The sequence below is a fragment of the Mastigoproctus giganteus genome, chromosome 12 (genome assembly GCF_048544385.1).
Source record: "Mastigoproctus giganteus isolate SK-2022 chromosome 12, ASM4854438v1, whole genome shotgun sequence".
Classification (NCBI taxonomy): Eukaryota; Metazoa; Arthropoda; class Arachnida; order Uropygi; family Thelyphonidae; genus Mastigoproctus; species Mastigoproctus giganteus.
This window is the reverse complement of record NC_143586.1, coordinates 113,102,404-113,115,297: the sequence shown is the minus strand read 5'-3', so window position 1 is coordinate 113,115,297 and position 12,894 is coordinate 113,102,404. Positions and strand designations below refer to the sequence as shown.

General features: G+C 40.2%; 1 protein-coding gene across 1 annotated transcript in view; it reads right to left on the bottom strand.

Annotated features, from left to right (window-relative positions):
- LOC150077348 (cholinephosphotransferase 1-like) overlaps positions 1 to 12,583 on the bottom strand; it is a 246,098-nt gene extending 233,515 nt beyond the window's left edge. The window contains exon 1 of the mRNA XM_090386825.1: positions 12,268 to 12,583. Coding sequence (XP_090242951.1) covers positions 12,268 to 12,504 — 237 coding nt within the window. The 5' untranslated portion in view covers positions 12,505 to 12,583. The remainder of the gene's footprint in view (positions 1 to 12,267) is intronic.
- Positions 12,584 to 12,894: the final 311 nt, after the last annotated feature.

Below are 12,894 nucleotides of genomic sequence, written 5' to 3'. Positions count from 1 at the left end.
AAATGAGGCATCAACTCATGAGAGTTGATACCCTAAGTGCTTGCCCACCATGGAGCCTTATAAGGAGAAACCCACTCATGAACTAGAAGTTGCTGCATACACAAATAGGATGCCAAGTTCACTTAGAGCATCATACCGACATTTCTAGTAAGTCTGAATCCCATTCCAGGACTGTAGGGAAGGAGACTTATTGGAATGCAGTTGACCCTAGCGGTAAGAACCACCACTGATTGATCCCAGTCGGGCCAATCTGGAACCTCCCATCTTGTCAGTGGTCAAAGTGGTGTATTAGGGCTAGCCCCCCTCACTCAAAAGATCCCCTTTCTGAATTTCCATGGTTCGTGGCACATGGCTGCGCACACACACACACACACACTGGATTACTATGATGTAAACTTGGAGATAGGAATGTGTATTTGACCCGAGTGATGCAAATCTGGAAGGCCAGCAGCATCACTGCATCCAGGTGTCCACATTGAGGGTCAGCTGAAAATAAACAAGGTACCTGGGGATAATAGGATCTATGCCATTATATTAAATTAGGTAGCTGTAGTTGTTGTTGTTTTTGGTTTTTAGGAGCATTAGCAACTAAGGCCACATTGCTCCGGGGATATGCGGTGGTCATTCCCTGACCTTTCCAGATCCTCCGTATTTGGTGGTGACGGGCTCGAACCCCGGTCTAATCAAGAAGCGTGTGCTACGCACTGCTGCTCCTACCCACCTGGCTACGGAGGCACCTAAATTAGGTAGCAAGGGAGGTAATCAAATCATTAGCTATAATAATAAGCACATCTTTTGATTCAGGAGATGTCAGCACAAACCAGAGATGTATAAATCTCTCTTCTTTACATAAAGGAAATTCAAAGAGCAAAGCAAGTAATTACTTACTTTGCCTTTTGAGAGTAATTAGAGATTTGTTAAGTCCGACTTCTGTGCTAAAGAAAATAACGAAAGTAATGCAAGATCGCCTTGGCAAGCATAGAGCTATAAGGCAATTCCAGCAGGGATTAAGAGGAGCATATGTTTAGTCAATCCAATTAGCTACTATGAGGTCATCTCAAAGGAACTGAATGCAAAGAATAAGTTTAACATCATATACTATTCAGGTATTGTTCCACTGGAATGACTGTTGTTTAAATTGGAACAATGTGGAATTACGGGGCAGTTACTGAGATACTGAGCGGTTATAGACAGAGCAGTTATGGTAACTGCTCGTCACAGATTCATATAATGAATGAGATACCACAGGGTTCAGTGTTAGGTTCAGGGTTCAGTAGTGTCCTTTATTGTTTTTCATATTTATTAATGATACTAATGCAAGCATTTTAAGATTAATGTCTATGCTTGCTGATGATGCAAAATTAGGCAAGGCACAAATTAATCATATATGCCACTTCATAAAGATGGGTTGAGAATTGATGCTTGATACTGATTAATGCAAGATGACGACCTGAGAAGCAGTAATTGTAGAATAACATAGCATTTGTAGAAGGATTACTCACCTAATTGAAGGTAGTCGATAGTGAAAAAGACCTAGGGGTAACTGGGAAATGTGAGAAAGTTCTCTAAGCAGTGCAGACAGACTTTAAAGGCTCCTTGAGGGCTTCCTCTATAAATATGGAGGAACTTAAAAGGGTACTGTAAACTACAGCATCTGGAAACTATGCAGCTGCATGGCGGCCTAATGAAGTGTTTAAGGCTTTTAAAGGATTGAATAGAAACACAATAATGGTATTTTTACTCTTTCTGAGACTAGACACATAAGGGAGAAAGACAAAATTTAAATTGCAAAAGGATTGCAGAGTAGATGTACAAAAATTCTTTTTGGCTAACACCATATAAGCTTGCTTCCTTACATTATTCTGCCAATACTAAAACTAATACCCCAGCAGGGCAGCAGTCTCCATGGTACTTTACCTGCATGTCTGGCAATGACTATCAGGCCACATTCAAAGTCAGATTGCAGTGTTTGCACAATCTCTAATGTCAGATCTGACTGGGTTCGTTCTGGTTACAAGTCATCTAATGCACCCCTTTGTTCCCCTCACCAATCTTGTTGCCCTTCTTTGTACTCATTCTAGCAACTCTACATCCTTCCTAAAATGAGGCCTCCAGACCTGTACACACTCTCGGTGTGGCCTGACCATTGCCACGTACAACAGGATAATCACCTCCCTGTCCCTGCTAGCAAAATTCCTATATATCATTTACAAGACACCATGACCTGGCCTGGCAGCACATCCGCACTGCTCAGCGAATTTCATATTTGACTGCACAATTACTCCCAGGTCTTTTTCACTTTCCACTTCCTAGAGTGTAGTACTACACAGTTAGTACATTTCTCTCAGGTTACTCCTACCCATATGCAGTACTTTGTATTTGTCAATGTTAAACTTCAGTTGCCTCTTCTCAGCCCATCTGCCCAAATTTTCTAGATCCTGTAGCACACTGCCATTACTGTTATTAACAACCCTGACAACCTTTGTATCATCTACAAACTGCGACATTAAGCCTGATATAGCTTCATCAATGTCATTAATAAATAGACAAAACAATAGTGGGCCCTGCACCGAACCCGGGGGAACTCCACTAATAACATTAGTCCACGAAGAGAAGTATCCATTGATTACCACTCTCTCTTGTCTCCCACTCAACTATCGCTTTATCCATTGTAGCAACTTACCCTTAATACCATACTGCTCCAATTTGTACAGTAGTCTTCCAGGTGCAACGGTGTCCAAAGCTTTCCTGAAATCCAAGTTTATGATATCAAAATTATTTTTTGCATCGAGTTCCTTTGTGACCACATCATAGTATCCAAGAAAATTTGTCAGACAAGACTTTCCCTTAACAAACCCCATGCTATTCATTACCTGATCTTTCAACCCTGTGTGGTGTGTATAGGGTTAACAAGTTCCCAAACAATATTTCAGAAATTAGCACTCTTGATATACTCCATCCACAAAGATGAACCTTCTAATAGCTGTTTTTGAAAATGTTTTAATTTCTCCAACAAAAATATTAACAATCTCTGTTAACTATCATGCAAACAGGAAATCAGGTTATGCCTAATTATATGCACATGTTGAGTGGCATCACTCACATAATTATTGACAACAAGCTGCTGTCACCTGGACCTGGAAAACAAGGTGCAGGAGATTTCAGAGACTGCTCGGAGTTATTGTGGTACAAGGAAACACATGGGCTGTGTTAGGGTAGCTAAGAATAGGAACAGTTGAAAGTATACTTGCGTGTACACCAATGCTAGGAGTTTGGTAAATAAATTTGATGAATTTGAGGTGTTGGTCAAAACATCAAAGGCAGATATTGTTGGGATATCATAGACGTGGTGTCACGCAGATATAAGGAATGCAGATCTGGAATTTCGGGAGTGCAATGTGTACAGGAAGGACAGACAGGATAGGAATTTGAGGAGACGTTATGCTATTAGTTAAGAAACACATAAAATCCAAGGAAGCGCAGCCAGTCGACATCACTGGACAGTGCAGTGTTGAGTCAGTTTGATGTGACATAAGCACAGGGAAATCAAAACTGAGAGTAGTTATAGTGTGTTATAGGCCTAATGACTCTGATGAGTATAATAAAAAACTGTACAGGGAAATAGAGTGGGCCAGTAAATAAGAGAGTCTTATAATGCAGAATTTTAATTTCCCTGATATTGACTGGAATTTGTAAGTTGGTCACTCACACATTAGCAAGGCTTTTGTGGATATATTGGGTGATTGTTTTCACAATCACCATGTTCGGGAGGCAACTATAGGGTGTAATATTCTTGACCTGATTATCAGTAGTGATTCTTCATGCATTAAGAATCTGCAGATAAAGAAACCACTAGGTGGCAGTGATAACAGTGTGCTGAAGAATTTACTCAAAGAGCTAACTACCATCAGGTGTAAAGGGAAGGGTTTTTGCTTTCGTAAAGGTGACTACGGAGGTCTGAGACAGTTTTTAAATTCTATACAGTGGGACCAACTGATGATGATACCAACAGCAAATTCAAAATTGAAAGCATTCAAAGAATTAATCTTGGAAGCTACTAGGCTTTACATACCAACTAACAAATATTGTTCAAGGTTTAGGTCTAAAATGATGTCAGATGAACTATTGAGACATATGGCAGAGAAGAAAAATGCATGGGATACATATAAATTAATGGGTGACATGGAAGCCTACGATAGATATAAGCTGGTCTGTAACCAAGTCACAAAGGAGCTTAGACAGGCAAAGGCAGATTATGAGGAAATCTTTGGCAAAGTATGCAAAGAAAAACAGCAAAGAGTTCTTATATAGTGGTCTGAGGCTACTAGAGACGGTCGTGTTCCAAGCCGCTAAGTGGATTTTTCTTATTTATTGATTTGAAATTATTGTTTTTCTAAAACTTTTGATTTAAATTTAGTAGTATAACATTATTTTGTGATTTTCTGATTAACTTGGTGTATTTATTCTTTACTCGGCCTTGTAATTGCATAAAAGTATCGGTAAAGGTTTCCACGTGTTTCAACTCCGCTACCGTTCGTACTTTTCCCGCCATTGTGATACGATAGTTGTATGCCGTACTAGATAGTGTTAGTTGAACTTCGTTAGCAGTTAAATTGTATACATATAACTACTTAGATTACAAACGTAATATAATTAATTATATTTAACATAATTAATAACATAACATAATTAATTAATAAAATCATGACTCAGACCAGAGCAGCAAAGCAAAAGGCTCAAGCTAATGGAAGCGCTGTGGCTCAGAGCAGAACTGAGGGGGGCAGTTGTCCTCTGACTCACAGCCTTATAAAATGCACTGTTTGCTTGATGTTTGCAGAGCAATCGGGTACGGGACATGATACTGCCAAGGGGGATGTCTTTGTGTGTGCGCGATGCAAGGAGTGTATCGATATCAGGCAACAACTCGGCGTTCTTGTGGGCCTATATGAGAGCTTGAAGGACAGGGTGGATGCCCTCGAAGAAGCTAAATTGAGGGGCCCATCAAGCTCTCAGCTGCCCACATCAACGCCAGAGCTTGCACTTGGGCATCGCGTGACACAGAGACAACCCCCAAGGCAGAATGCGCTGGTCCCGAAGGAACTAGTAGTTGTTGGTGACTCTATTGTCAGGAAAACGGGGAACATGCTTTGTAAAAAAGATAGGTGGAACAGGACCAGGGTATGTCTGCCAGGGGCAAAGGTTGATGACGTTGTAGAGCGAATATCATCTTTTAAGGGCACAAAAAGTGATATAGTTGTACACATTGGAACTAATAATATTAAGAGTAGGAGACCGGCAGAATTACTTAACAAGTACAGGTCACTGTTGAAAAAAAGCCGAGAATTAGGGTTGAATTTGAAAGTGTCTGCAATTCTGCCCAGACACGATAGGAGGGAGTATATGATGAGAGCCTTGTCGATCAATTCGCCCCTGGAAAGATTGTGCAAGGCTCAAGGGGTAGAATTTTTTTCAGCCTGGACTGTACTTGTTAACAGGAGAGATTGCTTCTACAGGGATGGGATACACTTAAATAGAAAGGGTGCAAGAATATTTGCTGATGCTATCGAGGCAGTGTTAGGTGGGTCGGAAAACTGCTAGCTTGGGGGGAGACAAAGACCAATAGATTGACAGTAGCCACTGGCAGAGGTGAAAGAGATTCTTGCACTGCTTCTATTAGAATGACCAGAAGCCTGAAAAACAAGATGCATGGTATTTCAGAGACTGCTGGGAGCCATTGCGGTACAAGTAAACACATGGGTTGTGTTAGGGTAGCTAAGAATAGAAACAGGTGCAGGTATACTTGCGTGTACACCAATGCTAGGAGTTTAGTAAATAAATTTGATGAATTTGAGGTATTGCTCAAAACATCAAAGGCAGATATTGTTGGGATATCAGAGACGTGGTGTCACACAGATATAAGGGATGCAGAATTGCAATTTGAGGAGTACAATGTCTACAGAAAGGATAGAAAGGGGGGAGGGGGTTATGCTATTAGTTAAGAAACACATAAAAACCAAGGAAGTGAAGCCAGTCGACATCGCTGGACAGTGCAGTGTTGAGTCAGTTTGGTGTGACATAAGCAATGGGAGATCAAAATTGAGAGTAGGAGTGTGCTATAGGCCTAATGACTCTGATGAGTATAATAAGGAACTGTACAGGGAAATAGAGTGGGCCAGTAAATCAGAGAGTCTTATAATGGGAGATTTTAATTTCCCAGATATTGACTGGAATTTAGGGGCTATTTACTCTCACACTAGCAGGGCTTTTGTGGATTTATTGGATGATTGTTTTCTACATCAGCATGTTCGGGAGGCAACTAGAGGGAGTAATACTCTTGATTTGATTATCAGCAGTGATTCTTCATGCATTAAGAATCTGCAGGTAAATGAACCACTAGGTGGCAGTGATCACAGTGTGCTGAAGTGGGATTTACTGAAAGAGGTAACTACCATTAGGGGTAAAGGGAAGGGTTAATGCTTCCGTAAAGGCGACTACGATGGACTGAGACAGTATTTAAATTCTATACAGTGGGACCAACTGATGATGTTACCAACAGCAAATTCAAAATGGGAAGCATTCAAAGAACTGATCTTGGAAGCTACTAGGCTTTACATACCAACTAAGAAATATTGTTCAAGGTTTAGGCCAAAATGGATGTCAGATGAACTAATGAGGCATATGGCAGAGAAGAAAAATGCATGGGATACTTACAAATTAACACATGACACAGAAGCCTATGATAGATACAAGTTGATATGCAACCAAGTTACAAAGGAGGTTAGGCAGGCGAAGGCAGATTACGAGAAATCCTTGGCAAGGGATGCAAAGAAAAACAGCAAAGAGTTCTTTACTTATGTAAACTCTAGAAGGAAGGGGATGAATCAGATTGGTCCACTTGATATTGATGGGTCAACTGTTGATGATCCTGCTCAGGTAGCTAACAAACTAAATGAATATTTTGCATCGACATTCACACATGAGGAGTTATTCAGCAAGGGGAATGCCAGAGGTGTATTCAACTCTAGCAGTAAGCTACAGAATCTTGAAATAACTGGTAGTAAAGTGGAGGAGAAACTGTTGAAGATAAACACAAGAAAGGCACCCGGGGTGGATGGGATCTATCCAGTTATATTAAAGGAGGCAGCAAAGGAAGTAAGCAAACCCTTAGCCATAATTATGAGAGCTTCCTTGGACTCAGGGGAGGTACCCATAGACTGGAAATGTGCAAATGTGACTCCAATTCACAAAGGAGGATCAAAGGCAGACACAAGTAATTATAGACCTGTGAGCTTAACTTCTGTTCCAGGAAAATTAATGGAGGCACTGGTTAAAGAAGCACTGCAGGATCATTTAGACAAGACTTCAGCTATAGCTCAGACACAGCATGGTTTTGTTAAGGGGAAGTCTTGCCTGACCAACTTGATTGGATACTATGATGCAGTCACAAAAGAACTGGATGCAGGGAATAACTTTGATATTATATACTTGGATCTTAGAAAGGCTTTTGATACTGTTGCACATGGAAGACTGCTACACAAATTGGAGCAGTGTGACATTGGAGGCAAATTGCTGCTATGGATAAAGGGGTGGTTGAGGGGGAGAAGACAGAGAGTGGTAATCAATGGACACTGCTCATCGTGGACTAATGTTATTAGTGGAGTCCCTCAGGGCTCAGTGTTGGGTCCATTATTGTTTTCTGTATTTATAAATGATATTGATGATGGTATATCAAGCTTAATGTCCAAGTCTGCAGATGATACAAAGGTTGGCAGGGTTGTCAAGAACACTACTGACACTATGCTGCTGCAACAGGATCTGGAAAGGTTGAGCAGATGGGCTGAGAGGTGGCAAATGAAGTTTAACATTGACAAATGTAAAGTACTACACATAGGAAACAGCAACCCCAGAGCAACGTATCAACTCTGTGGTACTACACTGACAGTGGTAGAGAATGAAAGGGACTTGGGGGTGATTGTGCAGGCAGATATGAAGTACTCTGAGCAGTGCAGACGGGCTGCAAGAGTAGCTCATGGAGTATTGTCAATGATATACAGGAATTTTTCCAGCAGGGATAAGGAGGTGATTATTCCATTGTATAAGGCAATGGTCAGGCCACAGCTACAGTACTGTATACAGGTCTGGAGGCCTCATTTCAAGAAGGATGTAGAGCTGCTCGAACGAGTTCAGAGAAGGGCAACAAGATTAGTGAATGGAACAAAGGGGTGCTCTTACGAGGAAAGGCTTAAGTTTTGCAAATTACAGTGTCTGGAGACTAGGCACCAGCGAGGTGATCTGATAGAGGTGTATAAAGCCTTGAATGGTTTAAGCATGCTCAATGCTGATGTGATTCTTCCTCTAGCTCAGAAAAATCACCTAAGAGGGCATAAATTCAAATTGAGGAAAGACAGATGTAGGATAGACGGGCGGAAATTTGCCTTTGGCCAGCGGGTGGTTGGTTGGTGGAACAGACTGCCATCCCTTGTGGTGGAGGTTGATAGCCTAAATAAGTTTAAGGCTCAGCTGGACAGGTATTTTGAACGAACAGAGGGGTGAAGTGGAAGTGGGGTTTTTTTTTTTTTTTTTTGGCTGATGCTGCATAAGCTTGCTTTCTTGCATCAAATGCCTCTACTAATGCTAATGTTATGCATGTAAATTCTAGAAGAAAGGAGATGAATCAGATTGGACCACTGGATATCGACGGTTCAACTGTTGACGACCCTGCTCAGGTGGCTAACAAACTAAATAAGTATTTTGCATCTACATTCACACATGAGGAGTTATTTAGGGAGGGGAATGCCAGAGGTGAATTCCACTCCGGCAGTAAGCTAGATGATTTTGTAATAACTGAAAGCAAAGTGGCAGTAAGCTAGATGATTTTGTAATAACTGAAAGGAAAGTGGAGGAGAAATTGTTGAAGATAAACATAAGAAAGGCAACTGGGATGGATGGGATCTATCCAGTTATATTAAAGGAGGCTGAAAGGAAGTAAGCAAACCCTTAGCCATAATCACCAGAGCTTCCTTGGACTCAGGGGAGGTACCCGTGGACTAGAGATGTGCAAATGCGACCCCAATTCACAAAGGAGCATCAAAGGGCGACACAAGTAATTATAGACCTGTTAGTTTAACTTCTGTTCCAGGGAAATTAATGGAGGCACTGGTTAAAGAAGCACTGCAAGATCATCTAGACAAGGCTTCAGTTATAGCTCGGACACAGCATGGGTTTGTTAGGAGGAAGTCTTGTCTGACCAATTTGATTGGATACTATGATGTAGTCACAAAGGAACTGGATGAAAAGAATAATTTTGATATCATATATTTGGATCTTAGAAAGGCTTTTGATAGCAGGGCGGCATTGGAAGCAAATTACTGCTATGGATAAACGGATGGTTGAGTGGGAGAAGATGGAGAGTGGTAATCAATGGACACTGATCTTCGTGGACTAATATTTTTACTGGAGTCCCTCAGGGTTCAGTGTTGGGTCCAATGCTTTTTCTGTATTTATAAATGATAATGATATATCAGGCTTCATTTCCAAGTTTGCAGACGATATGAAGGTCGGCAAGATTGTTAATGACACTAATGACAGTACGCTGCTGCAACAGGATTTAGAAAAGTTGAGGTCACAAATGAGAAAAAGAGGTCACAAATGAAGTTTAACATTGACAAATATAAAGTGCTACATATGGGAAGCAGTAACCCCAGAATAACGTATCAACTCTGTGGTACTACATTGACAATGGTAGAGAATGAAAAGGACCTGGGGGTAATTGTGCAGGAAGATATGAAGTTTTCTGAGCAGTGCAGACAGGCTGCAAGAGTAGTTCGCGGTTGTCGTGTCAATGATATACAGGAATTTTTCTAGCAGGGATAAGGTGATTATTCCCTTGTATAAGGCGATGGTCAGGTGACGCCTTGAATACTGTATACAGGTGTGGAGGCCTCATTTTTAGACAGAGAAGGGCAACAAGATTAGTGAATGGAACAAAGGTTGCTCTTATGAAGAAAGGCTTAAGTTTTGCAGATTACAGTGTTTGGAGACTAGGCACCTGTGAGGTGATCTGATTGAGGTGTATAAAGCCTTGAATGGTTTAAGCATGCTCAATGCTGATGGGATTCTTCCTTGCTCAGAATAATCACCTGAGAGGGCATAAATTCCAATTGAGGAAAGATGGTTGTAGGATAGATGTGCAGAAGTTTGCATTTAGCCAATGGGTAGTTTATTGGTGGAACAGACTTCCATCTTTTATTGTGGAAGTTGATAGCCTAAATAAATTTAAGGCTGAGTTGGACCGGTATTTGGAACAAACGAAGGGGTGAATCGGAGCTTTTTTTTTTTTTGGCTGATGCTGCATAAGCTTGCTTTCTTGCATCGTATGTCTCCACTAATGCTAATGATCTCAGAGGCAGACTGGCCATAATACTTACGGGGGGGGGGGCAACCCCAGTGGGCTGAAGACTGATGGAGGCCAGTGTGATTTTGGCCATAAACACTGGTATGAGGCTGCTACAAATTTTTACCGGTAAGAATTTTTGATCCAGTCCGCCTCTGCATGTACTTCCTCCAATTGGTAATGTTTTCAGGCTATGTGACACTGAAGTGATACCTAGAAGCAAACTATTAATGCCGTGTTTCATTTCATGTAGCAGCGGTATGAAACGAAAAAGTTTCGACAAGTTGCCATCCAATTGCATGAGTAAGCTGAAGCATGTATGTTTTTCTATTTGATTTTGCTTGCCAATAAATCTAAAGGGAATTTCACTTTCAAAAATTAATCAAAAATATATGTTTTTAATAAAAAATGGATTCAGAACGTCTTATTTATTATGTTGGATTTTTAACTATTCAAAAATAAAATGGGACTGTAGTCAGATCTAAAAATTCAATTTGGGAAATTAAATGAATGAGAAAATTATGCAGGATAGCAATTTATCAAAATCCTTGCTGACTGAGTTTGTGGTGCCAAGTCGTCTGATGTCTCTTCACCAAGAAGAGATATCTGAACCAAGTTACATAGAAATATTAACTTGGTCCATGGTGAGAAGTCATCTGAATTATCTGTGCTGGCTTTGTTCATAATGCCAACTAAATTTGACTGCATATTTCTATATTATATTGCAAAAAGAATCACGGATTCTGAGACAATGGGTTATGATTCTCTGTGCTCTTTAGTGTAATCTGGTGTGTCTCTTCATATTATGCTCCTGTATATGGGTTAGCATGGTTGGTAGAATTACTGTCCTCTCCTCACCAGATGGAAAAGACCTGAGTTCGAGTCGAGCTGATGACATGAGGAATTTTTATGGGCCTTTTTCACAACGTGGCTGAAGTAGTCGGTCTCAGGCGAGGGTAGAACAGCTTTTACTCACAGAAACTCGAGTTTTTCGTCCAGCAAAACAGAAAATCAACCACAGAACACATGCAATTGACAGACATATACATTAGCATTAGCATTAGCATTAGTAGAGGCATTTGATGCAAGAAAGCAAGCTTATGCAGCATCAGCCAAAAAAAAAAAAAAAGTAACATAAATAAATAAAAATAACCACTTCCACTTCACCCCTCTGTTCGTTCGAAATACCTGTCCAGCTGAGCCTTAAACTTATTTAGGCTATCAACTTCCACGACAAGGGATGGAAGTCTGTTCCACCCACCAACCACCCGCTGGCTAAAGGCAAATTTCCGCACATCTATCCTACATCTGTCTTTCCTCAATTTGAATTTATACATGGAGCAATATGGGCTTAGTTGAAGATGCACCTAAAACCCTATTACAGCAATTTCTGTATATGGCACCTTATGCCACCAGTAGTGTCAGTAGAGATTTGGTGCCTCAAGAAGGATCTGCTCAGATATATTAGGATTGCTCAACCTATTTCTGTGCTTTGGACTTCAGACCTGACTGTCACAATAAAATCACAATCATACATGATTGTGACTTTATTACTTTTTCTACAGGAGTATATCTGTAAACTGTAAATATGGATCAGTATAATACTCTCTGTATATTATTGTAAACATACAGCCGATTTGGCAAAGTTTGACCTGGCCTGCCTAGTATAATAAATAAATAAAAAATTTAAATTAAAACGCACACAAAAAGGGCAAGTTTTTTTTTTTTTTTTTGTAATTATAATTGTGGTATTTTTTTTACAAAACATAAAAATATTTTAAGAAATTCTAATTTAGTGGGGGATGTAACCCCTAAGTCTAAGCATCAGAGTTAATCCTTTAAATTAACACAAGGGTACAGTATCAAGTGCTTACCTCCTGTCTTGCATCCGGACTAAAGTAGACTAAGATGAGAGTAGTTAGAACCGTAATAACAAGTCCGGACACTGTCATTAAATTTGGGGCTAACCACAAAGGCAATTGAGTAACTAGCCAATTCCAGTAGGGCTGAAGAAACGGGTCCAAAAAGGTCGAACCTGAAGAGCTGTATCTGTGCTCGGAGAGCCTTTTAAGTTGAAGGGTTGAAAGGACATCAGTGCTACTAAATATCATTTTTGTAGATTAACAGCTGAAAAAGACGACGACTTATAATTCTCAAAGGAAATCTGTTTCCTTTATTGTCTTATCAATTATAAACATATATGTTCACGTGGGGAAAAAAAAAAAAAAAAAAAAAAAACGGAATGAGAGAAAGGGGAAAAAAAAAAAAAACAGACTGATCTTACATGTTTACTTAAAAGACATATTAGTCTCATTCAATTTATTTTTTACTCAATCAATACAGAATTTTAGCTGCTTGGGGAAAAATTACTACTACTGGGTGCCAATAGCCTTATAAGATATATTTATACAACACATCAAGTTACTGTTTATACACTTTTATCAACACTCGCTCACTCCCATGTGGCATTGATTAAAAGGATACGAAACTTGTGCTGCCAC